The 27,768-nt window shown below is 36.5% G+C and overlaps 1 protein-coding gene across 5 annotated transcripts in view; it reads right to left on the bottom strand.

Moving 5' to 3' along the window:
- STRN3 (striatin 3) overlaps nucleotides 1-27,768 on the bottom strand; it is a 114,000-nt gene that overhangs the window by 34,477 nt on the left and 51,755 nt on the right. For 3 of the 5 annotated variants that reach the window (XM_023514400.1, XM_023514402.1, XM_023514403.1), the window contains exons 4-8: nucleotides 23,017-23,098; nucleotides 17,932-18,105; nucleotides 9,616-9,745; nucleotides 6,824-6,965; nucleotides 1,118-1,228 (exon numbers count right to left, since the gene is read on the bottom strand). In XM_023514400.1, the coding sequence (XP_023370168.1) occupies nucleotides 1,118-1,228; nucleotides 6,824-6,965; nucleotides 9,616-9,745; nucleotides 17,932-18,105; nucleotides 23,017-23,098 (639 nt within the window). The remainder of the gene's footprint in view (nucleotides 1-1,117; nucleotides 1,229-6,823; nucleotides 6,966-9,615; nucleotides 9,746-17,931; nucleotides 18,106-23,016; nucleotides 23,099-27,768) is intronic. The other 2 variants (XM_023514401.1, XM_003791985.3) reach the window with 1 other exon arrangement.

Here is a 27,768-nt window from a genome sequence, read left to right as displayed (position 1 = left end):
GAGCCAGTTCACTGTACTCTTAAAGAATAGTTTATCTTTTTATTCACATGCAATAACATAAGCTAGCATAGTAAATTATAAAAGAAAATTGTGTAATAGGTAAAAAACTCTAAAACTTCACTTATTCGCTTCCACAATAAATTAAACCACTCAAAAATGCTTTACTGAAGGAAACTCATACCCTTTTCAACTACAGTTGCCATTTAATAAATGAATGTATTTGTCACCAGAGAAAGTAATTATGGAAGAATGCCTATATGGTTTTTGCTTTTGTCACACACTAGTTTCTCTTTGTGTAATCAAAAAAGTTAGACTAGTAGGAGTGAATGGCCAGTGCAAAATAAAGTTTCCCAGAAATATGTTTCCAGTCTCTCCATTTAATACTCATAGGTCTGAAGATGTCTTTCATATGGACTAAGTTAGATTCACAAAATAGAAATGAAAATGGATTACTTCTTTGAGAGGGGAACTACAGATGCATTTATACTTTTAATAGCTATCCCAGTCAAGATACAATGTAGTGAAAAAATACGTCCAGGCACCATTAGACACCCAGCTATTGACTAAACAACCCCCCAGTGCCACCACTACCCTCCCTCTCCTTAGCCTTTCCGCGCCAGAGTAACCAAGAAAAAACTACCTAGATCTTTATGGGGGTGGGAGGCTGCTGTTGTTTGTGGTTGGATTAAGACCAGAAGGCAGAAACTTTCCTAGTTACTGTATTTAAGGATTCCCAAACTAAGAAAGAAAACCTAAACATGAGTTGGTTATAGCTACAGTGTCTCCCATATCAAAAATAAAAAAATTTATAGTTTTCTCCCTTTTAAACATATTTTTATTATTTTAAATGCCAAGGTTAATGTTCTTTAAAATTTGATTTAAAAAGCAACAAACCCTCAAAGTCCTTCCTTCACCCTTACCCACACATTTTAAATGATTTTGTTGCTTGATCAATTATACACCCTGAATTATATTCAAAAAATTTCAATACAACAGACAAAGTTTAAAGTTAGTTGCCCCTTTATAAAACAAAAAAAGTTACACAAAAAACAGAATTGAAGAATTTTTTTCTCAATATTGATATATACAAATTATAATAGTCAGAATCTGCACTTACTCTTCACCCCTTTCTTCCCCTTTCGTTCCTTCTTGTACTGTTCCTTCAGTTTACTTATTAGTCCCTGGTCTACATCCCAAACCTCAGCAGTTGGGGAGAGGTCATCTTTATCTACATGCAGCATATTATTAAAAGAAAAAAAATCAGCAGTTGGCAATGCAAGCTGTTGGCAGTAAACTGTTAAAGCTTTACATAATCATAATAAAAATGTAATAATAGCATCTCAAAATACTTTAAAGGTGCAGTCTCAGTTTTAGTATTCACAACTCAAAGTCTAAGTGCCCATATCGTAAGTCACTTAACATAATACCAACAACAGTTAAATAGTGCTTCACTTTAATGAATGACAAATTGGAAGGTCATCATTCAGTTGACTAACATTAGAAATCTAATATTATGTAAAAAAGAGATCACTGCATCTTTATAAAAATGTTAATAAAAATTATTCAGCCAGCATTATAAAAGCAAATGAATGAGTTACATGCGAACTACTCATAAAAGTGCAAGCTGGAAAGGTCAGTGCTGTTTCATTGATGACAATACTCATGCACCTTCTGTCACTGATTCTGCATGCACAGGATAACTATACTGATGGAGAGGCATTCTAGTCCAATATAATACATACATTTAGTTCCAAAATACAATGTCTCAAATAATCCATACAAAGCCTTCATATAATCCCACCTCTGCCCTTACACCAACCCAAATAGTTCAACATCTCATTACCTTCTTCCATTGGTCTACAACTAAGATTAGCAAAAAAAATAAACAAACAAAAAGCAAAACTCAAATTCCACTGAAGAATTTTTTTTTTAGAATTTGTTTTCTAGGGTAAAAGTAGTGACAAGCATGGAGAAGTGAGAGCATACGTCTGTAAATCTGCTAAAGATGATACTTCAGCTACTTTAGCTGAATACTAAATCCGTATTTAAGTAAATACTTGTGCCTAGAAAAAAAATTTACTCATATAGAGAAAAAACAATTACAGGCAGTATAAAAATAATTAAATCTTTGAGAATTCTTTTCTTTTTTAAAGAGACAGTCTCACTTTTCACCCTCAGTAACGCCGTCACAGCTCACAGCAACCTCCACCTTCAGTATATGGGGCAGGCGCCCTATTCATTGAGCCACAGGCACCGCCCCAGAATTATTTTCAATAGAATGTTTTTCCTTCCTTGGTTTAGTTTTAAAATAGCCATGCTATTAGGAAGGTTAATACTCTGTTAGAACAACTAGGAGTTTATATAGTCCTGTTATTAAATAAAAATTATACCAAAATACACATGCCAATTCAATCAGGGACTGAAAGAGAGTTTTAGGGGAAACATACTTGTCCAATTTTTGATAACTCAGTATGTTTTGGCTCACAAGTCTCCTAAGTTCTGTAGGCCTCACTGACTAAAACCTACAGAAGTTCAAAACCCTTTATTTCCTTTATAGATTGCTGTGTGTAGTAAACAGAAAGAATTTTCTGTATTAGAATGGCCCAGAGAAATTCAAATTATTTACTGTACCTTAAGTTTTTCCTACTACAATTGTCATCACTTTTCCCCTAATGATTATTTAACTTATCATCATAGACAGTGTGTGAAAAGCTAAATCCAAAGCTTTAAGTTATTAATTTACTAACTTGAATTACTTGAAACTAGCTTACTCAAGACTGAAATTTACCATGTAAGAATATTTGCCAAACCAGCAAGCTATAATTTTGTTTTTAATACAGTTAAAATCCTGATTTAAAGTGAAAATTCACTTTTCATGTATTCTAATCATGGAGTTTCCTGAAAACTGTGCTATATCACGAATCTTTCTATTAACTTACTAAATACACCAACTGGGGAAAATGTGACCTAAGAAATCAATCAGTTGTGCAAATCTTAATGAAGCTAACAATCCTTATTTTCAACTACTTAAAACAAGACAAATTGATACGTTTTGAAGAAATACTTTTAAACCTCATAGAGACCAAAAACCCGTAAGCTGTATATATTTTACATAGAATATTAGAACAGAAAAACTTAAGGCAGCCAAATTTTTAAAAAAGATGTTTGTATAGAGAATGAAGTTGAGAACAGTTCTAACTAAAGTAGCAAAAGGAGAGTGCAGTGAAATAGCAAAGGGAATAAAAAAAGGATGCGCTTAAGGAAAAAACCAAATTAATTACTTGCAAGATAACCTCAAATCTGGAAAATAAAGGTAAACTTAGGCAGTGCAAAACAGGTTGGTGAATGCATATGTGCACAAACAACATCCTGAAACTTGCCTGGTAGGTAACAGCGGATTTGATATTGCTTATAAGAAATAGATAAAGAGCAAAAGGGAAGAGGCAGCATAATCTTCTACATATTAATCCTGTTTTTAAAAAAATCTAGGGGGAAAAATACCAAGAAATGAGGTTGAATCAATTACAAGAACTTTGTCTTAAAAGAAAACACGAATATGCACAAAGAAGTTGACTCCTAACAATTCAAAATGACAAAAGCCATGATTCTATTATGATAATTCTGATTACCAAAGCAAAGGAATTATACAAATCTACTAATTATAGCATAAATTTGTAACTAACTTTATGCAAATATTTGATACTTTATCCACTGTATTTTAAATATAAACACTTGGGAACTAACTGTATTTTGCAGTCCTATAATTTTCTATAGAATATTTTCAAAGGGAAAAAGTAAATGAACACTCTTAAAATACCTAGTCTCTGTGAGAGAAAAGGCAAAATTAGAAATGCCAACTAATGTGTTTAATGATTATGAGAACTAAAAATTACCTAATATAGATGGCACAGGAAAAAGAGAATCAAAAAACTTCCTAAAAAGCAGAGGTTTCATAATGAAAAGGATTTAAAATCAGAGATAACCAAGCAGACTGCTAGTATACAAAATAAAAAAACACTGACTAGCTAATGTGTGTAAATACTCAAGTCATGTTTCATTAAGTTTTTTTACACCTGTGTTCTTTACGCATTAATTTAAAACTAAAAACTACTACTTTCTCATCAATATATTCAAAATGTTAGTAAATTAAACAAATATAAAAGAAAATTTGTATATCCATATTTTTTGTTTCAAAAAGAATGACTATGACACCTGTAAGTAGAAACAATGAACTTCACAAGCACTACAGTTTGTGTTAATCCTTTGACAGTTTTCATTTCCTATGGAAAAAACCTAGTTGAATTATTTTATACTTAAAAGAGTTCTTTTCTTTCATCAAGAACTTGAAATGCTTTAAAGATAACATTTCAGTCTTATCTGGAAGCAAGAGACTTTGTTGATTACTTCTATTTACACAGAGGAAATACCCACATTAAAAAGTAAACAAGTTTAACTCAATAGCTAAGAAAATGACATGAAGGTTATGTTAATCAGTTTGATGAGATTATTTCAAAATGTGTATGAAAACAGCACACTGTACCCCATGTTGCATTAATTTACACAGTTATGCTATAAGATATAAAAAAAAATAAAAAATAAAATAATTTGTGGGAAGAGGGGAAACAAAAAGTAAACAAGTATTGATAGTTATCACTCACTAAGTCTTCCCTTGAAACTCTGTTTTATAGTCAAAAGTCTTTGTACTATAGTCCAAAGGACCAATCAGTTATATGAAATAAGGCACTTAAAGAAATAATCCCATTTCAAATACATTAAATTCCTAAAATTTTTATTTATCCTTTTGACTAGAATTAAACTTCTAGAAACTTTAGGCTAAGGAAATAGGAATAAATGTCTGCCAAGATTTAGCTAAAGAGATGTCTGATAAATTACTTTGATTTTTAAAAAAAATGAAGATAGTCTAAATGTACATCAGTAGAACCTGGTTAAATAAAACCATGGTACATGTTGAAAGCATATTATGCAGCTACTGAAATGATGCTGCAGAAAAACTATATATTACAAAGCAAAAGTATTGCTTACAAATCAGCACATAGCAAAATCCTTTGTTAATTAAATGAGCAAATATACAGACTTATATAAATGTTAATGATTCACTCTATCAGTGGTTCTCAACCTTCCTAATGCCTTGAGGTGGTATTTTCATTGTTACAAAGGGGTCGTGACCCACAGGTTGAGAACTGCTCACTGCTCTATATGGTAGCATTATAGGAAATTTTTATCTTCACATTTACTGTAGGTTCTAAATCTTCTAAAATAGGCTTGTATTATAAAATAATTACATATTTGCATACGTTTTATATATTTATATAATTATAAAATCAGAAAAAAATAAACAATATATTTGAAATTACCGGAAAAAGATAACTTACTTCTGAACTAAATGGGCTGTACCAAGAAGCTATGAAAACTTAGATACTTTCACTGTTTCTCTTAAACAATGTTAATTCTAAAGAGTACACTACAGCCATTTTCAAATAATATGTTCAAAAATGTAAAGTCTAGAAAGTAACTGTGAAACTTCCCCATGTTTTAAATTTATGTGCCTCTTCTATTTCCATTTAGAATAGGGAAGTTAAAGTCTGAAAATAATGTTTGAAACTATAAGGAGAAAACTGAGGGCAAAATACAAATATTTTAAGAACTTGATTCTCTTTATATCAATAAATACATTATCTATTGGGTTTTATCTCTCCTATTAGCAATATTCAGCTTTAAGATTATACATAAATGAAGCAATTTTTAACTTGTGTGTTTCCTATCACCAAAGTAGCTCTTAAAAACTCCAGTGATAATTTCTCACTAGTAATTAAGCAAAACTTTGATGTATTAAAATAAAATAGCCTTCTCTAATAAAGCTCAGTAAACACAGCTTTTTTCTACCTATCAGATAACATGCTGATATTCAATGAGGACTGAATAAACATATTTAATAGGAAAAACAATGGGTTAAGTTTTCACCTTAAAGTATTTTTTATACTTTTTACTTCTTTTTATTTTTTTTTGAGACAGAGCCTCAAGCTGTCCCCCTGGGTAGAGTGCCATGGCATTACAGCTCACAGCAACCTCCAACTCCTGGGCTCAAGCGAGTCTCCTGCCTCCGCCTCCCAAGTAGCTGGGACCACAGGCGCCCGCCACAACGCCCGGCTATTTTTTTGGTTGCAGCCGTCATTGTTGTTTGGAGGGTCCGGGCTGGGGATTTTACTTTTTACTTCTTAAACAGGTTTTCAACCCTGTACATAAAGAACTGTTTTCTCCCTTTTAGTTTTGGCTGGATTCTTCCTGGCATCATGTACCACTTCCAAGTTTGGGCCCTAGCACTTGCACAATGAATATTATTTGCAATAAAGTTTAATATTTTCATTAAATCTTGCTCAATCTAGATCTATAATTCAAGATTAGCAGTTTTATTAGCACTTAGGTAAACAGCATCACATGGGCATACTGAGAGTTACTGAAACTGAGATTACCAAATTAAACAATGTGACTGTTTATCAAATAAAACATGATTTAAAAAAAAAAAACTGCCAAGGGAAAGAGAACTGGATTTCAAAAATCAATTAAATGAACAACACAAATTTCAAAAATCAAGATCCACCAAAACCTATATATTAAACAGCTTAATCACTAAATCTAAATAATGAGTGCAAAATACCCTGACATTATTCAATACCACTTCCCCTTGCTCTCAGTTTACGTGCCACCATATATTCTGATACATATACTCCACATACAGTATTTAATAACAATCTACCTTTAAGGGCTAGATTTCCTCCCACCCCCTATTTCTTTATCACCTTACCCCATTCTGTGCCATCGCCTGAACTCCGTGCTTCTCCAGCTCCTTCACCATCTTCAGCAGTCACTAAAAAATCAAATTCTTTCAGTGCTTCCTCAGTATCAGGGTCATCAGTTAGGTCAGCAGCTAAACCTTCATTACCTATCTGTAAATAGAATATAAACCAAGAATTACTTTTATTCTAAACTGAAAAGGGATCCTTTAATATTTTCACATAACTGCATTTACCTGAATATACCCATTTTAGAATTACTCGGATCCCAAAATCTCAGATTTCCTATCTGATTCATCAAATTACAAGATAAATGGTTCAACAGTGCTATGCCAAGATCATTTGCATGATGTGATTAAGTAATGTGGTACTAAAAATGGTTAAAGAGCTAAACATCAAGAATTGTTAACTTGGGTGGTACCTGTGGCTCAGTGAGTAAGATGCTGGCCCCATATACCCAGGGTGGTGGGTTCAAACCCAGCTCTGGCCAAACTGCAACAAAAAAATAGCCAGGCACTGTGGTGGGCACCTGTAGTCCCAGCTACTCAGGAGGCTGAGGCAAGAGAATCACCTATGCCCCCAGAGCTGGAGGTTGCTGTGAGCTGTGATGCCACAGCATTCTACCAAGGGCAACAAAGTGAGACGTTATCTCTAAAAAAAATAAAAAATAAATAAAGAATAGTTAACTTCTTGGCTCTGTCCCCATAACTCAGTGGGTAGGCTGCAAACCACATAACATCAAAGCAGGCAGGTTCAAATCCGACCCAGGCCAGCTGAACAACAATGACAAGTACAACCAAAAAATAGCTGGCGCTGTGGTAGGTGCCTGTAGTCCCAGTTACTTGGGAGGTTGAGGCAAGAGAATGGCTTAAGCCCAAGAGTTTGAGGTTGCTGCAAACCTCACAGCACTCTACTGAGGACATAGTGAGACTCTGTCTCAAAAAAAAAAAAAAAAAGTTAACTTCTTATAGTACAATCAAGTTACCCTCCATTAAAGAATCATTCACTTGCTTGCCTTCATCACAAGCTGAGAAATGCATATTCAGTCCATCACTTATAAAAATAAGGCATAATAACTAATGTAAATCCCTAACTGTGATAATTAAGATAGTGCTTTACCTCCCAGAACAAAAAAAAAAAAAAGGAAGGATAAAAATCTCTATTCACTCAATATACTATGTTTGTAGAATATGGCAGAAAGACTGAAAACTGCTTTTATACACTGGAAGGTTTTGAAGAACATTATCATTTCCCCCCATACTACTGTAAAATCCCAAAATACCACAAAGGAACCTATACTCCTTTTTTACACATTTGAAATAATCAATATACTCTGGTAATTTACAAATGGATGATCATACTCTACTTTTGCTGTTATAGCTAACCCCCACCACCACTAAAACAGAGAAGACTGTTTTTTAGATTATGAGCAAAAGTACATTTTTATTAATCCACATGCAAGAATAAGAATATTGACAAATATTTCCTATCTACAGGTTATTCCCTCACCCTGGGTAGGAGCATCCTCATTGCAGCTTCAGTTAATTTATTACATATGTACTGCACATGGAGACTTCAGCAGTGATTCTCAATTGTGGAAGGAGTGGAAAGGGAGTCACTTTAAAAAAAACAAAACCACAAAACATAGTGTCTCCATCTGTCACCCAGGCTAGAGCATTATAACATGAACATAGCTCAACATGAAATGCCTGGACTCAAGTGATCCCCTGCTTTGGCCTCCCACGTAGCTAGGACTACAGGCATGTGCCACAATGCAAGGTTAATAAAAAAAAATTGTGTAGAGATGAGGGTCTTGCTATGTTTCCCAGGCTGGTCTTAAACTCCTGGCCTCTAGTGATCCTTCTACCTTGGCCTCCCAAAGTGCTGGGATTACAAGCATTGGCCACCAGGCCCAGCCTAGGTTTTGCTTTTAAAAATGTTTCAAAATCATTTTTACGCTGTTGGTGGGATTACAAACTAATACGGCCTCTTTCGAAAGAACTATAGAGAATCCTCAAAGAACTAAAAGTAGATCTTCCATTTGATCCCACAATCCCGTTACTAGGTATCTACCCAGAAGAGAAATCATTTTACCATAAGGCATTTGCACTAGAATGTTTATCATAGCTCAATTCACAATCCCCAAGAGGTGGAATTGACACAAATATCCATAAACACATGAACGGATTAACAAACTGTGGCATATGTATACCATGGAATACTACTAAGCCATAAAAAGATGGAGACTTTGCATTTTTTGTATTAACCTGGATGGAGTTGGAGAACTTTCTCCTTGGTAAAGTATAACAAGAATGGAAAAGTATCCAATGTACACATTACTAATATGGATCCAGGAGACAAACAAATACACATCTACACAAGAGAAAAACACAATTAAAATCAAGCGGTGGTGGTGGTGGGGCTTGGTGAGCTCTCAGTTAACAGGCACAACATAAGGGTGTTTAACACACATCCTGAGTGAGGGCCACAACTACAACTTGGATTTCACCTAACAATGCAAACAATGTAACCTAACCGTACCCTCATATTAATCTAAAACTAAAAAAAAAAAAAGGTTTCAAAACCAATGAACTATTCCTCTAAAAACAGACCTTTTCTCATCCATTTAGTGAATAGTACAGTAAATAATTATTCCTACAATATGTGTGTATTTGAAAAAGAGCCAACCATATACAACTTTAAAAATGATCAATCACTCCTAATGTGATTTAAGACATATCAAAAATTCCTATTCCAAATACATGAGTATGTAGCTAATAAGAATATAAAATCTAGTTCCTACTTTGTGTTTATTCATCCGATGTCTGTCTTTTCCTTCTGGGATACCTTCAATCATGTCATTTTCCTCTTCTTCATCACTGTCATCAGCATTTTCTAAGAAATTGAATGTCTCAAGAACATCACCAGAGGGCCTGTAGGAAGGGAAAAGATAAATCCAACTATTCCAATGGTTGATTCTAATACTGCTTTCTGGTTCTTATTTTAAAACAGTACTTGAAGGTAGTCACAGAAATTTAAATGATGATCTACTTATTATGTATTGCCTGAAGGCTACTCAAGAAAAGAATATTTGAAAGATTGTTTATGTTCTATAAGTGACTGTTCTCTGTTGACTGAGTTTCTCCAAAGTTCACTGTCCAAATTATTTCTGGTAATTACTACAACAAAATAAAATCCTATAGAATTCAACACTCAAAATGAACTATTAATTGTCAAAATAAAGCCATAAGCAGGAACTTAAACTCAGCATTTCTTATAAGCACAACCTCTTAGAGCTTGGTTCAGATGGTTGGGGATTAAAACAGTAAACACCAAAGTTTATCAGATTGCCCAGATTTAAAGTTACAGTAAAGCAGGTATAAAACATCCTAATCTACTCCACAGATTTTCTAACCTAGAATAAAAGATCCATAATCTATCAAAGAAATAATTTTAAGTCTTTCAGAGCCATTCATTTAATAGGTAATAGTGATAATCTATTTTATTCATTTACTAAATTTCTTTAAACTAATTAGCTCCTCTAGGTTCATAGAGGTTTTCATATAGTTGTTTAAATATCCAACAATAAAGGCAGCAACAGAAAATTCAGCCGAATGAGGACTTTCACCATGAAGTCTCTGCTTTGCCACTAACTAGCTACTGGAATCTGGCCAAGTCACTTCTTTATCTCAAAACTGTGGAGATTAAACTAGATGATGTCAAATGTCCTTCCTAACCCTGAAAAGTGCATGGTAATGGAAAAAAAAATATTCTAAAATTCAGGGGTTTTCTTCTCCTTTCCTGAATGGTTCCCCCTATTAGTCTAAATTAAGGGCATAAAACAATTCAGACAATGGTTGGGCCATGGTTTCCACGAGAGATTGGTTCTAAGACACCAACACCCTCCCCCTCATTCTCAAGTACCTATGCAGATCCTCCCATATACATATACAATCATCTCTAGATTACTTATAATGCCTAATACAATGCAAATGGTATATAATTAGGTGTTGTATTATGTCATAATTTTTTATTGTCATTGCTTTCTGTTTTTAATACAGTATTTCTGATCTATGACTGGTTGACTTCCGAGGATGCAAAGCCCGTGGATATGGCTTACTGTATTTTTTAACAGCATTTAAACAGTTTTGTTTTAATAGGTCTACCTATACCCCACCAAATTCAGCAACTACTTCAAGGAACCATATAAAGACTGAATGCTGAGAGAAGTTCCTGAAAATGCAAATTAGCAAAAACAAACACAAGCATACCACAATAATGAAATGTGATTTTTCAGCTCAATATTTATAAAGTATCTTAATATTTGGGGATTAAATGAAAGGCAAAAAATGTATTTAACAGAAGTGACACATCAATGATGAAATAATTTTAGAGAGTACTTTTTTTTGAAGTATGAGATTTTGAAACTTTGAAAAATGAAGCACTGCTGTCCATTGGCTAGAAACTTCTGGCTCTACAATGAGAGCTCCTATTTCCAGGTACTCAATCACAGCAATACATGTGAGTGGCTTTAAAATCAAAAAGAAGACAACACATAACAAAGAACTGATGAATCAGACTTCACGAAAATTATAAGCTTTTACTCTTTGAAAGACACTGAGAATGTAAAAGACAAGCCTACCAATTCTGACAAGACATTTGCAAGTCATATTTGATGCCCAATTTATATCCAGAATAAAGACACTTAAATTTCAGTAACAAATAAAATGATTAAAAATGAAAGTATTCAAATAAACATTGCATCGAAATGACACGTGGATGCAAATAAGGACACAAACAGATACTCACCATCATTAGTTTTTAGGGAAACAAAAATTAAAGGATCACAGACTGTGAAAGATCTGATATTTTACCCTACCAGCATGCTGACAACCTAGCCTATTAAAATTCTATTCCACCCGGGGGCGGCCAAACAACAAAGACCTCAACAACAACAACACCAACCAGCTGCAACAAAAAATAGCCAGGTGTTGTAGCAGGCGCCTGTAGTCCCAGCTACTTGGGAGGCAGAGGCAGGAGACTCACTTGAGCCCAGGAATTGGAGGTTGCTGTGAGCGACAACACTCTATCCAGGGTAACAGCTTGAGGCTCTGTCCCAAATAATAATAATAATAATAATTCTATTCCTTGGGGGCATAGGAAGAAGCAGAAGCATAATGGCCACTAAATTCCCTTTGCTCTTCAAATGTTGACAGTGTTGACAAGGAAAGGATCAGGTAAATGCTGCACATGCAGTTTGTTTGAATCATAGCTGAGGAACTCTTGAACTTATGGAACTCAAATCTTTTATACTGGACAGTAAGCACGGCCACCCAGAAGATCCAGTGCTTCTTTGTTATGCAAACATCCTTAAAATAGATAGTTCAGAATACAAAAGGAATCAGTGTTTCTGCTAAAAAGATGTTCAGAAATATGAGAGATCCATGGAGAAGTGCCTCTTCAAAACAAAAATGAAGTACTGTCATAAACCTATGAAAATGGCTAAAATTAAGGAAAATGGTCTAGAGTGGAATTAACTGGTTATAAAGAGTAGATTAGAAGAGCTGCCGGACTGAACAATGAAATACTTTTAGGGCTCTACTAAAGTTAGCTAAGAATAATTTGGGTGTCGTCAGCATAGTCAATAGATTTTTGTGTTAAAGTACTGCTGGGCGGCACCTGTGGCTCAGTGAGTGGGGTGCTGGCCCCATATACCAAGGGTGGTGGATTCAAACCTGGCCCTGGTCAAACTGCAACAAAAAAATAGCTGGGCGTTGTGGCAGGTGCCTGTAGTCCCAGCTACTTGGGAGGCTGAGGCAAGAGAACTGCCTAAGCCCAGGAGTTGGAGGTTGCTGTGAGCTGTGACGCCACAGCATTCTACGGAGGGCAATAAAGTGAGACTCTGTCCCTAAAAAAAAAACCAAAATAAAGTACTGTTATAATATACTTTGGGGGGCATATAGTTCTAAAATCTAAACAATTTTATATGGGCATAAAGCATATAATGAGTAACAGAATCTGCTGCCCTTCCCTTCCCTACCTTTGACGGGTATTTGTTTTCTTAGAGACAGAGTCTCACTTTGTGGCCTCAGTCCAGTGCTGTGGCATCATAGCTCACAGCAACCTCAAACTCTTGGGCTCAAGTGATTCTCTTGCCTCAGCCTCACAGGTACCTGAGACTACAGGGCACCCACCACAATGCCCGGCTATTTTTCAGATAGGGTTTTTTGCTTTTGCACAGGTTGGTCTCAAATTCCTGAGCTCAGGCGATCCCCCCATCTCAGCCTCTCAGAGTGCTAAGATTATAGGCATGAGCCACCATATCCAGCTTATTTTATTTTTTAAGAAATCAGAAATCACTGGTCCAACTTTACCAAAAAATAAACCACCATCCTTTGGAGTAGAGGAGTGTTAAATAAGGTACATGGGATCAAAGAGTGGGCTTTACACAAATTCTCTGTTCACAGCCCCATCTAAACCTCTGATTCCAGATGTACCCAAACTTATACCTTTAATTCCTTAGCCTTTGTGACTTTACTGCAATTCTGGGACTTGAACTGGTTTCTTTTCTTCATCCTATTGCTCTCAAATACACTTATATGTAGTAATATAATTAATCTTTCCCAGGACCACTAAGTCAGGTGCCATTTATCCATTTTCTTTCTGGCTTTCAAAATTGTGAAATTCTCACCTCATCAACAGTATTATTCTCTCATTTTTTCTGTGTATAAATTATTTTTGTCCTTTTGTGCTAAATGCATCTCAAGTCTATCACCTCACTTTAATGAAATTTCTAGAATGCACACAAGTAAAACATGCCTTTAATCTACCTTGTTTAAATGAAAGTCTCCATCTATGGTATTTTTTTCCTTTGCCAACTATTTATTTGCTATCCTTTGTCATTCTAAAAAGACAAACAGAATTTTTAAAATTAGTATATCCTGATGAAGGGAAAATAAAGGAAGCCAGGAGTAAGGTTGGAAGGTAAAAGACTACAACAATCAATACATTTTCTACAGGAAAGCCAAAAATTTTGCCTTAAGATTCCAAACAGAGGCTTGGTGTCCATAGCTCAGTAGTTAGGGAGCTGGCCACATACACCAGGGGTGGAGGGTTTGAACCCAGCCCAGGCCTGCTAAACAACGACAATTACAACAAAAAAAAAAGCCTGACGTTGTGGCGGGCACCTGTAGTCCCAGCTACTTGCAAGGTTGAAGCAAGAGAATTGCTTACACCCAAGAGTTTAAGGTTGCTGTAAGCTGTGATGCCACAGCACTCTACTGAAGGTGACACAGTGAGACTGTCTCAAAAAAACAACAACAAAAAAGATTCCAAACAGAGTAAAAAAAAGGAAGTGACAACTGGATATTCAAAGGTAAATCAGACCAATTACTAAGAAGCAATACAGCTTTTCTCAGTTATAAAATCTAAGAGAATTCTCTCCCCCAATGAATCCTCATAAAGTAGATGATTAGTGATATGACATGCTACATATCCACAATAATGCCCCACCATAAATCAAGAAAATACAACATTGACATTCACTCAGCAGAATCTAATGACCACTAGTTTCAGTGGGGTGACGTTTCAACTGAATACACAATATTTCATAATAGTGAACACTTAGTATTTATTATATGCCAGCCACTGTTCTCAGTGCTTTACATTAATTCATTTCTTCATGTTAATCCTATGATCCCCGCTTTACAAATTAGGAAATTGAGGCACAGGAAAGTAAGCTTCATTGCCCTAAGTCACAGCTGATAAGTGTGTCTTAAGGTCAGATTCAAATCCAGGCTGTTTTCAGAAACCACATTGTTAATCATTAGGCATAAAGGCCTGTAATAATACAAGTCTAAAATTCTCCATTCCTCTACTATTGGACATAAAAACTGCTGCTGATTTTTCATATCATAAATAAGAATGTGATAAACATCATTTTGCCACAATCTCTATCAACATGCTATATTCTTATTCCTATAGGTTTTCAAATGGTCCTAGTAATGTAACATACCTACATTAGCATAAAATCAGAAAATGTGAGTTTACTCATTAGGAAGGAAATTAGGCTTGATTAAAACAACTATTATCAGGCCAGGCACGGTGGCTCAAGCTTGTAATCCCAGCACTCTGGGATCCTCCTGAGGCAGGAGGATCACCTGAGCGCATGATTTCAACAGTAGTCTGAGCTAGAACAAGACCTAATCTCTAAAAAATAGCCTGGTGTTGTGGCAGGTGCCTGTAGTTCCAGCTATTTGGGAGGCTGAGGCAAAAGACTCACTTGAGACCAAGAGTGTGAGGTTGCTATGAGCTATGATGTCACGATGACTCTGACTATGTCAGACTCAAAGTGAGACTCTGTCTCAAACAAACAAACAAAAAACCCAACTATTATCTAAATATCCATTGAGAGACACACGGATAAAGAAAACATGGCATACACATATTATTTGGTTATGAAAAAGAAAATCCTGTTTTATGTGACACCATGGATGAAGTCTGATGACATTATGCTAAGTGGAAATAAGCTAGTCATAGAGGACAAATACTACGTGAGTCTTATGAGATATCTAAAGTAGTCAAACTCAAAACAGAAAGCAGAATGATGGTTGCCAGTGGGCTGAAGGGAGAAGGAAATGGGGAACTGCTGTTCAATGGGTATATAGAGTTTCAGTCATACAAGATAAGAAAGTTCCAGCTGTGTTTATGTTAATACTGTGCTGTACACAGATCTCATATTATGTGCTTTTCAGCCACCCCACCCGCATACAAAAAAACCCTCCAAAAGAACTATTAAAGTCTTTATCTTGCAAAGGGAAGAAGCTTCACAAGGAAAAGATACAATCTGTCGTGGATCTTTAATTTACATTTCGGTGTGACACAGCAAACTACATTACATAAAAATATTTATTTATAAATCTTATGAAATACTAGGTTTGGTTATCTGACCGGTTTGTCTAAATTTGCATAATAATTTGTTCTTAAGCATAAATTTGCATAATAGAGTCACTATTTCATTATGCTAAAAAACACTCCATGCTTCCTAAAATCAGAGTAAAGAAAATAATGACTCTGAGAAATGATTTTATTAAAGAGTTTATTTGTGGCTGGGTGTAGTGACTCATGCCTATAATTTTAGTACTCCAGTAGGCTGAGGCAGCTGGATAGCTTGAGCCCAGGATTTTGAGCTTGCCATGAGCCACGATCATACCACTGCACTCTAGCCAGTACTATAAAGTGAGACTCTGTCTCTCAAAACAACAAAAAAAGAGCTTATTTCTCAAAAATAAAAACCCTAAGTCAAAGGCTTATGTTAGGTTCAAAGTTTACAGAACATGTTTTAAGTAATGGCATAATGTCATAAAATACACCTAGGGTATGAAATGTTTATGAACTGTACATATTAATTTCTTTTTTTTTTTTTTTGAGACAGAGCCTCAAGCTGTCCCCCTGGGTAGAGTACCGTGGCATTACAGCTCACAGCAACCTCCAACTCCTGGGCTCAAGCGAGTCTCCTGCCTCTGCCTCCCAAGTAGCTGGGACCCCGGGGCCCGCCACAACGCCCGGCTATTTTTTGGTTGCAGCCGTCATTGTTGTTTGGCGGGTCCGGGCTGGGGATTCGAACCCGCCACCTTAGGTGTACGTGGCTGGCGCCTTAGCCGGTTGAGCTATAGGAGCCGAGCCCATATTAATTTCTTAAACTCTAAATGAACTCACTTGGTTTTTTTCTTTTCTCTTTTTATTTTCTTTGTCCTCTTAACCTGTGTTACTTGGGGTTAACATCTCATGGTAAAAATAAAGAACATCCTCCTGGATTCCTTGCAGGTATGAATAAAAAGTATATCTGGTAGATTCTAGACAATAACAAGTGCTGATGAAGATGTGAAAAAAATGGAATCCTCATAGCACTGCTGGTGGAAAGGTAAATTGTGTAGTCACTTTGGTAAGAGTTTGGCAGCTCTTCAAACTTATTCATTACCCCAAACATACCACTGACTAGGTAAGAAATACAAAGTGTAGTATAACCATACTACAGAATGTTATTTGGCAATAAAAAGTAAAGAAGTATTGATGCATGCTATAACATGGATGAATCTTAAAAATACTATATGCTAAGTGACAGAAGCCAATCACAAACCATTTATATAAAAAATCCAAAATACACAAATCTACAGAGACAGACAGCAAAGCAGTGGTTGCCCAAAGTTGGGACCCAGAGGAGAATGAAGAGTAGCAGATAACAAGTATGGAGTTTCTTTCCAGGGTGATGAACATATTCTAAACATAGACTGTGGTGATAGCGGAACAACCGTGAACATTCTAAAATTCATTAAATTGTATTCTTAAATGGGTGAATTTTATAATACATGAATTATATCTCAATAAACATTCAAAAAAATCTGGCAGCTTTGTGAATCCAAACACAAGAAAGCCTTGTTTCTTTCACACTAGTGTCTACATAGTATTTGCTCATTCTAGTGACAGAGTAGTATCATAATTTATGGAATATACTCCAGTAAAAATCTGAAAATTAACATGTTAAAACAGCTCTGAATTATATGAAATCAGCCTTAAATCTGAATTTTAATTCTGCTCCTATTTCAGAATTACAGCCATTCTCTTGGAATCAAAACTTTAACACAGACACATTTTTTAAAAGGACCTAAGTAAAAGTTTATTTACCCATGGCGCCATTTGGGGGAGTAGGTCTTTAAATTTGAACTTCACTTGCTTTAAAAATTGTTAATAGCAGTTAACAAGACTGGATGTGGTGGCTCACACCTATAATAGCGACAGTTTGGGAGGCTGAGACTGAAAGATTGCTTACAGCCAGGAGTTTAAGACACCACCACTACAAAAAAATTTTAAAGTTCACCAGGCATGGTAGTATAGGCCTGTAGTTCCAGCTAGGTGGGAGGCTAAGATGAGAGAACTCCTTAAATCCAACAGTTCAAGGTTACAGTAAGCTGTGATAATGCCACTGTATTTCAGCCTGGGTAACAAAGTAAGACCCTGCCTTAAACACAAAAAACTGCCATAACAAGGAGCTAAAGAGATTTATAATACCCATTATATAAACAAGAGTTATGAGAGTTGTAACTAAAAGTATGAATTATACCTTTTGATCTCTTGTCCTTTTTGCTTAGGAGATTCACCTCCATTCAGGATTTGTTCCAAATTCTTTGTTTCTACTGATCCATTTGGTTCTGAATTAGACAGTCCAAGTAATGATCTTACCCGCTGAGACCGAACATCTAATATTGTATCTGTGTAACCTACTTCCTGAAGATACCTATAAGAGAAAATTAAAAATATTAAATTTCACATACTGTTCTGTTAAACACCTGCTAGACTCAAAAAATCACATCAAGGATTTAAAAAAAAAAAAACCCTACAATCCCATAAAATATACTCTTTCTTTGTCTCAGTATCTTCCTTCTCTATAGACTAATCCCAGTTCTCAAACTCCTCATCTCAAGTGATCCTCCCACCTTTGCCTCCCAAAGTGTTGCTGGGATTATAGGCTTGAGCCACTGTGCATCCTAGCTCAGACTAGTTCCAGTTATAACAATGCCAATTACAAATCATAATTTAAATAAAAAAGCATAAAGTATGGCTAACATTAAGAGCTAATTATCTCAAAACCTAAAAAGTCCTAGGTACCTTAAAAAGCTCTTAGGAGTGGATTATACATATATACGTGTGTGTATCTACATTTTTTAATGCTTAACGAGCCGAACTGAACCTTAGAAGAATGATATTCTAAGTTTAGACATAGTTCATTCATCACAGATCAATGAAAAGGCTAATTTTCCTCCTAGAATCTAAGATCCTGTAGCACTTCTTCAGTCCTGAGGTTTTCAAACTTTCTGTATATCTAAACCAGAGAACTTAACCTAGGACACAGAATGAGAACAGAAAAGAAGAAAGAGACCAGATCACTATACAAACAAAATGAGTTGTAAAAGGCCCTGTGTAAAGTATTTAAGAGGCTAATGAAGGATGTTAAAAGCAGCCTTAAATACTGCTAGCTGACGAACAGAAGGTATTTAGATGAAAGCTAAAAGGAGGGAGGCTGGTTAAGTCACTTAACACAGCAAGAAGCAGAAATAGAGAAGAATAAATATGAGAAAAAGAAGAGTTCTGACTTGATGCTCAAATAAATATGGCAGTAGAATGAAAGACATAAAAGTTTTGGACAAGTTTCTAGCTTCGATGACGAGATGATGGTTCCACTCAATGAAATGGGGAAATGAAGAGTCAGAATCAAGTTTATAAGATACTGGTGTCTGAAAAAAGATCAAGGGACAATGTTTAATATGCCCATCAATAAAAACAGCTCAAAAGCTCAGAAAAGACAAGGCTGAGAATATAGATGCGGGCCATTAGTCTTTGGTGGTATTTGAAGACATGAATTTAAATAAAATTATTCCGAGAATAAGCACAGAAAAGATAAAACCTGGTAAAACAAAAATTTAAAGAGCTAGAAGCCATAAGAGAAATTCATAAGAAAAATAAAATGCTTAAGAAATTAATAGGAAAAATCACAGCAGGGAGTGGTGAAATGGAAGTACATATAAAAGTTTCCAGAAGGAACAATGTCAAATATTTTAAGAGATTAAATATGAACAAAAAAAGGTTTAGTTTTTTTTTTTTTTTTTTAGAGACAGAGTCTCACTTTGTCGCCTTTGGTAGAGTGCTATAGCATCACAGCTCAAGGCAATCTCCAGCTCTTGGGCTTAGGTGATTCTCTTTCCTCAGCCTCCTGAGTAGCTGGGAACTTACAGGCGCCCGCCACAACACCCAGCTATTTTTTGTTGCAGTTTGGCCAGGGCTGGGTTCGAACCTGCCACCCTCGCTCGGTATATGGGACCAGCGCCCTACACACTGAGCCATAGGCGCCACCCAAAAAAAGGTTTCTTGACTATGTTTGTGATAGCACCTTCAGAGGAAAATCAAACTGGAAAACAGACTGAATGGCTGAAATATGAATTAGAATGAAGCCTAGAGAGATAAGTTATCCTTAACAAGTTTGGCTATAAAATGAAAGAAACAGAAAAGTAAGAAAAGACAATATAAATCTAAGTAACGGATTAGACATTTATGAGAGAAACATTATGCAACTAATTTCTTTCTCAACAGCTGTCGTTACGCTTATAAAAAATGCAATCCTCTTTCTGGAGAACAGTTCCTACCACACTCTAACAAGCTGGTCCAAATGAACTGCCAAGATCTCATACAACCTAGGCAAAAATGGCTTGGGTCATGGGCAGTTATTTGATCATGTCATTATAATGCTAATCCTTCTCAGAAACTGTTTTCACTTAAAATATGGAGGACTCTGCCCATATGGAAAAAAAGTGGTTTTCTTTTTGGTTTTTTTTGAGACAAAGTCTCACTATATTGCCTTCAGTAGAGTGCCGCAGCGTCATGGCTCACAGCAACCTCAAACTCTTGGGCCTGAGCAATTCTCTTGCCTCAGCCTCCCAAGTAGCTGGGTCTACAGGTTCCTGCCACAACACCTGGCTATTTTTTGTTGCAGTAGTCATTGTTTAGCTGGATCAGGCCGAGTTCAAACCCGCCATCTTCTGTGTATGTGGCTGGCGCCGTAACCACTGTGTTACGTATGGGTGCCAAGTCAAAAAAGTGGTTTTCAATAGAAAACAATAAGGCTGATAACAGGAGTAGAAAACCAGAAAATGAGAATGTATCCTGGGTGTTTATAGGCTCTGAGTGGTCCTCCAAACCACCCTCACTCCTGACTTCCTGACACTTGGTTAATCTGCATTTCCTTCAATTCTGGTAGTTAGCCCAGCATTTTTCCAATCAATAATCATCCTTTTGCTCAAGTCCGGCCACTTACAATAATCCACATTGAAAAACACCTTCCTGAGGCTCGGTGCCTGTAGCTCAGCAACTAGGGCACTAGCCACATATACCGGAGCTGGCGGGTTCGAACCCAGCCCAGCCCTGCCAAACAATGACAACTACAAACCATTGTGGCAGGCACCTGTAGTCCCAGCTACTTAGGAGGCTGAGGCAAGAGAATCACTTAAGCCCAAGAGCTTGAGGTTGCTGTGAGTTGTGACACCATAGCACTCTACTGAGGGCAACATAGACTCTGTCTCAAAAAAACAAAAAAATACTTTCCTGAAGGAACATAAGAAACTGAAGTAATAGATAATGAAGTTTAAATAGATTCACAGGAAGAAAAGCAAAAATTTAAGAGAGCTCTCACTAATAGCCTTCATAATTTTCAGTCAAGTAGAGCCTGAGATGCTCTATTGAAAGTAAGGGGGTAGGTTGAGATGTGGTTAAAGTTGAGAACAATGGGAGCAGTGGGTGATCAGGGTTATGGAGAAAGACTCTCTGCACAGTCTGGACAGAAAATGACTATGTAACAGAATTCAGATGATTCTGTAATTTTACTCAAGAATTAAACAGAAGTAGAGGAAGCAGGCTCGGCGCCTGTAGTCCCAACTACTTGGGAGGCAGAGGTACTTGGAGGTTGCTGTGAGGTGTGATGCCACAGCACTCTACCCAGGGCAACAGCTTGAGGCTCTGTCTCAAAAAAATAAAAAGAAGTAGAGGAAGCAGAGAATAAAGCTGACCTAGAGCAGGGAGGTTTAGCAAAATGATTAGGGGGGAAGGGGTGAGCGGATAGCAAGATAAGAGTATTGGAAAGGGGTGATGAATTGTGGGGGTCTAAGCTAGAGCTAGCAACAAAAATAAAAGCAACTATAAGTACACAACCATAAGTGTACAAAGTGAGGTGTTCAGCATGCTCCCAGGGAGAAGAGCTCAATCACAACTTGAACTGTATCTTAGAAAACAATGTAACCTAAACACTTGTACCTTCCTGTTAATCTAAAACTTAAAAAAATGAAAAAAGAAAAAGAAAAGCAATACTGAGTAGATGGATGGTAAAGAAAATGAAGCAGTCAAGGATCTAAAGATCAAAGTAAGGTCAGAGGGTAAATAGCATGAAAACTGGACTGAGAAGTAGACACATGACAACTACTCAGATGATGAAGTATTATAGCGATCATAACAAGATCAAGAGCCTGACCACACACTTCACAGAGTTACTGAACTATAGATAAAGACGTCCAGAGTTGAGAAGATTAGGTAATTCTAAGTTACCCAAGATTAATAATAGGATGCAAATTTGAAAGTTTTCAAAATATAAGAAAAAGAAAAAATACATAAAAGACAGTAAACAAGATTTGCCACAGAAGTACTTCCAAAGCAGCAAAGAATCGAACATCAAAAAGGTTTATCCTTAAAGTAGGAGGACAGGACACAATTATAAGAGGGACTTTACCTAACAAACGCAATCAGAGTAACTTAATTCTTTGTATCCTCAATGAATCCCAAACAAACAAAAAAAAAAAAAAATTAAAGGAGGATTTGGTAATCCACTTCTGAAAAGTTTCAGATAACTTATTTCTTTTTTTTTTTTTTTTTTTTGAGACAGAGCCTCAAGCTGTCCCCCTGGGTAGAGTGCCGTGGCATTACAGCTCACAGCAACCTCCAACTCCTGGGCTCAAGCGAGTCTCCTGCCTCCGCCTCCCAAGTAGCTGGGACTACAGGCGCCCGCCACAACGCCTGGCTATTTTTTGGTTGCAGCCGTCATTGTTGTTTGGCGGGTCCGGGCTGGGGATTCGAACCCGCCACCTTAGGTGTACGTGGCTGGCGCCTTAGCCGGTTGAGCTATAGGCGCCAAGCCCAGATAACTTATTTCAGAAGGAACTTCAGCTAAATTCCTTCTCTAAACCAGTCTTACCCCCACTTAAAAGAGAAACTAAATATGTGACTTTTACACTGACAGAGATGGAAAGGTCTAAAATAGCAATTCTCAACCTGTGGGTCGCAACCCAGAGGAGCTGTATTAATGGGCCGTGGCCTTAGGAAGATTGAGAACCACTGGTCTAGAAGCATGAACTCTGTATGTTTTTGTTCTGGCCTTTAAGACATTGAGTCTTTGAGACATTCTACCCTGCAAATAAGAAAACACCATCATCCCAAAATTCAGAGGAAATAAATTTAAAAAGATCCACGCATCTATAAAGCGAAAAAAGTACAACACAAAAAAATACACACTGTTCCACTACATTTAAATATTTTTTAAGTGCAAGTTGGCTTAATATAAGCACTTTTATACCAGATCCTTAAAGAAAGCTGAAAATTAGCCATTACTCACTGTCTTAATAGTTGTCTGCCTTGCTTCCACGTTAACTGGCTATTCTGAGGTGCTGTGGGAGCCTCTGTGTCTTTGGTTTCTTCTAGAAGTTAAAAACAAAGTTTTACAGACCTTATTTTAACTCTTATACTGACTGCTACAGTTTTCTTAGGGATATATTCCTATAAAACATACCTAAATATTTTATAAAGATAAATTAACTTTTATTAGTTACTGTGGGTCACTCATTTTAAATTTGTTTATCCCAGTAACCCAATCTCTTAGATACTACCCTCTTCATTTTAAAATTAGAAAAACCCAGCATACTGTATTATCATCAAGGATTAAAATCAAAGGCCAGGGTTTGATACAAAATTATGAAAATAATTAGAATTACTTTTACTAACTAGTAGAATTCTGCTGAATTGATTGCTTCTGAAATTTAAAAAACTACCTTACATAAACTATTCAAAAATCAAGATTAAGATATTAGATATATAAAAATACTGAATAACTTAATTTTGAGTCTCTAACAGTAGATCTTAAATGCATACAAGACTTTAGCCAATTTCATCTTTGTAACTAAAAGTTAAAACAGCAAATAGTTTTTACTATAGGTAAAGAGTCACATTTTCTCTGATAAGAAAGTGTATGCGTTAAAAAAACGAGTAAACAGCGTAACTTCAGGTGAGTGAAGCCCTCAAGAAGTATCTCAAGTGAACTTATTGGCCCTTAATATTACAGAAATGTTTTCTCATGAATTCTCATTATTAAAATAAAGACAGTAAAAAACAGAAGGGTTTGGGAAATCAACCCCTACACTAAATGTTTAGAACTCTTAGAATGGTTTGCAGTTGTTGGTTGTTAGGCTCCTAGACTTCTCAGAGTCACTTAACACTTACTGGTAATAATTCAAGTATCCTCTGCAGGCATTACTTCTCTAACCCTAACAATCCTATTATTAATATCTTTCTTTTCCACCTATCATAAGCAGGTCTTTGATTCCCAGAAATAATTATTTTAAGACACAGTCTCACTCTGTTGCCCTGGGTAGAATACTGTGGCATCATCATAGCTCACAGCAACCTCAAACTCCTGGGCTCAAGCAATCCTCTTGCCTCAGCCTCCCAAGTAGCAGGGACTATAGATGCCTGCCACAACGCCTGGCTAGTTTTTCTATTTTTAAGAGAGATGGGGATCTCACTCTTGCTCAGGCTAATCTCAAATTCCTGACCTCAAGCAATCCACCTGCCTCAGCCTTCTAGAGTATTAAGATTACAGATGTGAGCCACTGAACACAGCCTCTAAAAATAATTTTTTTTTTTGAGACAGAGTCCCATTATGTTGCCCTTGGTAGAGTGCTGTGGCGCCACAGCTCAAAGCAACCTCAAACTCTTGAGCCCAAGTGATTCTCTTGCCTCAGCCTCCAAAGTAGCTGGGACCACAGGAGCCCATCACTACGTCTGGCTATAGAAATAATTCTTTTTCTAGTAGCCTCCTGGCTTATTTTTTTTTTGTGCTCTCCAGTCACCAGCTACTCTAAAATGGGTATCAAATTATCCTATTTTAAACAACTAGATATTGGGATTTGATGTAAATGATTTTTATCAATTTTCAATTTTATGTGATCTATGCATGTTGTCACATTTGATTGCTCATTCTCTTCTGTGCCACAGAATTATTGGAGGAAAAATGAGATTTAAAAAAAAGAAATATAACTGCCCCAAATCCTATCACCAAAGAGTTGACAACTGCTGATATTTTTAACTTCATCATCCCATATTTTCTTTTTTTTTTTTTTGAGACGGAGCCTCAAGCTATCCCCCTGGGTAGAGTGCCATGGCATCATGCTCACAGCAACCTCCAACTCCTGGGCTCAAGCGAGTCTCCTGCCTCAGCCTCCCAAGTAGCTGGGACTACAGGCGCCCGCCACAGTGCCTGGCCATTTTTTGGTTGCAGCCATCATTGTTGTTGGGTGGGCCCGGGCTGGGGATTCGAACCCGCCACCTTAGGTGTATGTGGCTGGCGCCTTAGCCGCTTGAGCCACAGGCGCCGAGCCATCATCCCATATTTTCTATGTGAAAACATATACATGACTAATGTAACTCTTCCTTTTAAAAAAAAAAAAGGGCCAATGTGTGTACTGCACTATAATCTGCTTCTGATACTTAATGTATCTTGAACTTTCTCTATGTGGAAATGTAGATTAACCTAAAAATGATTTGTTCAATACTGTATAGAAAGTATACACCCATATAACCTATCCTCTAATGTTAGGGGGATTAAAATTAGTCTTCATTTTCTTACTATTCTAAGTAATGTTTTTTTTCTTACTATTGTAAATAATGCTAAGGATATTCTTGAAGTACGTCAAGTATACAGTTCAAAGAATTTTTGAACACACCCATGTAATCAGTACCTACATGAAGAAACAAAACATCAGTATCCCTAAAAGCTTTTCTTGTGCTCTCCAGTCACCAGCTACTCTAAAATGGGTATCAAATTGTCCTATTTTAAACAACTAGATATTGGGATTTGATGTAAATGATTTTTATCAATTTTCAATTTTATGTGATCTATGCATGTTGTCACATTTGATTGTTCATTCTCTTCTGTGCTAAATAGCACTGCTGTATTAATATATCACAGTATATTTATTCTAATGTTAAAGGATATTCTCACTGTCTCCAGACTGTCACCATGAACAACAGATACTAGGAATATTCTTACATAAGCCTTGTGGTGAACATATGTATAGATTTCAAGAAGTGGAATTACCAGGTCATAGGGTGTGTATCCCATATTCGCTTCAGTAATACTGTCAAGTCACTTTCAGAGTAGCGTTATCAATTTCTAGTCCTAACAACAATTTCTACAAGTTCTGATCACGCCACATCTTCATCAATACTTAATGAAGGGACTCTTGAGTTTTAGCCATTCTTATCAATCTAACTGTATTCTATTGTGGTTTTAAGTTGGATTTTTTATTTTTTTAATACCTAATAAAATTCAAGCATGATCTTATATGCTTACTGGTCATTTAGATATCCTCTTTCATGGAATGCCTTTTTTTTTTTTTTTTTTTTTTTTATTGAGACAGAGTATTACTTTGTTGCTCTTAGTAGAGTGACCTGGTGTCACAGCTCACAGCAACCTCCAACTCTTGGGCTTAAGCGATTCTCTTACCTCAGCCTCCCAAGTAGCTGGGACTACAGGCCCCTGCCACACATCCAGCTGTTTTTTGTTGCAATTCCTCATTGCTGTTTTAGCTGGCCAGGGCCGGGTTTGAACCCATTACCCGGTATATGGGGCCAGCGCCCTACCCACTGAGTCACAGGCACCACCTGTCTTTTCAAGTTCTTTGTCTATTTTTCTATAAAAATGTCTACTTTCTAAATTTAGAACAAAGAGAGCTATATATTTTTTATATATTTGAACACAACCTCTTTTAAAAAGTTAAGCTTAGTTTGTCTATGCAAAGGGTGCCAAAGAAAAAGTATATACATACTAAGAAAAGAAAAAACTGTATTAAATTTGTAATGCTCAAGTCACATCTGACTTCTGAAACTACAAGAAGTACTAAATGTGACTTATATTCATCTTTTGTTACTGGTTTATGATAAGGTGACGAGACGACGTCCCACTTTTGGCGGGACAGTCCTGATTTTTAATAATTTGTCCCGTGTTCCACGGCATTTTTAAAAAGTCCCAATTTTTGGAAAGAATGCGTGACATGTTAGATAACTGCCTCAGAAAGCCCCTCTCAGAAAAGCCCCTTCCTGCCCTTAAAGTTACAACTCCTCCCCTAACACAGGGAGTGGCCCGCTTACCTCATCACCCTGTTCCAATTTCCCACTGCCCACCCCTATGGCTCTTTCTGCCAGAACAATAACTCCTTATTGGTTATCCCACCAGCCTGTCACCATTCTGAGACTTCCCTATATAAGGGTACGTGTCTGCTCCTTTCCTTCTCTTTTCCTCCTCTTCCCCCTCGCTCTTCTCTTCTCTCTCTCTCCTCTTCCCCACTCTCTCCTTATCTCTCTCCCCTCTTTTCTCTCTTTTTTCTCCTTCTTGGTGCTGCTCTGCAGCCTCCCTCCCCTGCCAATAAAGACCTTTTGTACAAGCCTCGGTGGTCTGTGAGATCTCTGCTGGTGGAAGTGCCTCTATTTCACAACAAGTTAGGGAAAGGCAGGAGAACGGGAAGGGAATACACAGTTTTCACCTGCCATGTGGCTATTTCACCAGGATATGAGTTTTATATTATTTTTGTTAATTTTATAATGTTAAACTTTAATAATAACAAATAATTGTGAGAACTGATTATCAAGAACTGCTTATCAAAGTTCGCATTGTTGATCAGTTGTTAGAATTTGACCACGATTGTTTGGACTTAATGAACAATGGCATTTTTTGGCATTGCCAACAACGAAAACATTTTGTAACTGTCTCTCAGATGATACATATCGTACTGCATGCTAGTGCTAGTTAAACAAGTGATGTCAATAAATCAGCTATTCAGATTATTTAGGTAAGTAATTTATTTATTTCATGAATTTAGCAGACAATACTCGTATTATTTATATTTTATAGTGGCAGCAAAAAGTCTAGCACTGGCCTTGAAAGTGACACTTACGACTTACGAGGTATCATTAAAAAAATATATTGATGGCTCGGCACCTGTGGCTCAAGCGGCTAAGGCACCAGCCACATACAACTGAGCTGGCAGGTTGAAATCCAGCCCCGGCCCACCAAATGGCTGCAACCAAAACATAA

This window comes from Otolemur garnettii, unplaced genomic scaffold (assembly GCF_000181295.1).
Source record: "Otolemur garnettii isolate 467f Iridium unplaced genomic scaffold, OtoGar3 scaffold00052, whole genome shotgun sequence".
Classification (NCBI taxonomy): domain Eukaryota; kingdom Metazoa; phylum Chordata; class Mammalia; order Primates; family Galagidae; genus Otolemur; species Otolemur garnettii.
Note: the sequence above shows the minus strand (reverse complement) of the source record. Positions and strands in the feature narration are given on the sequence as shown.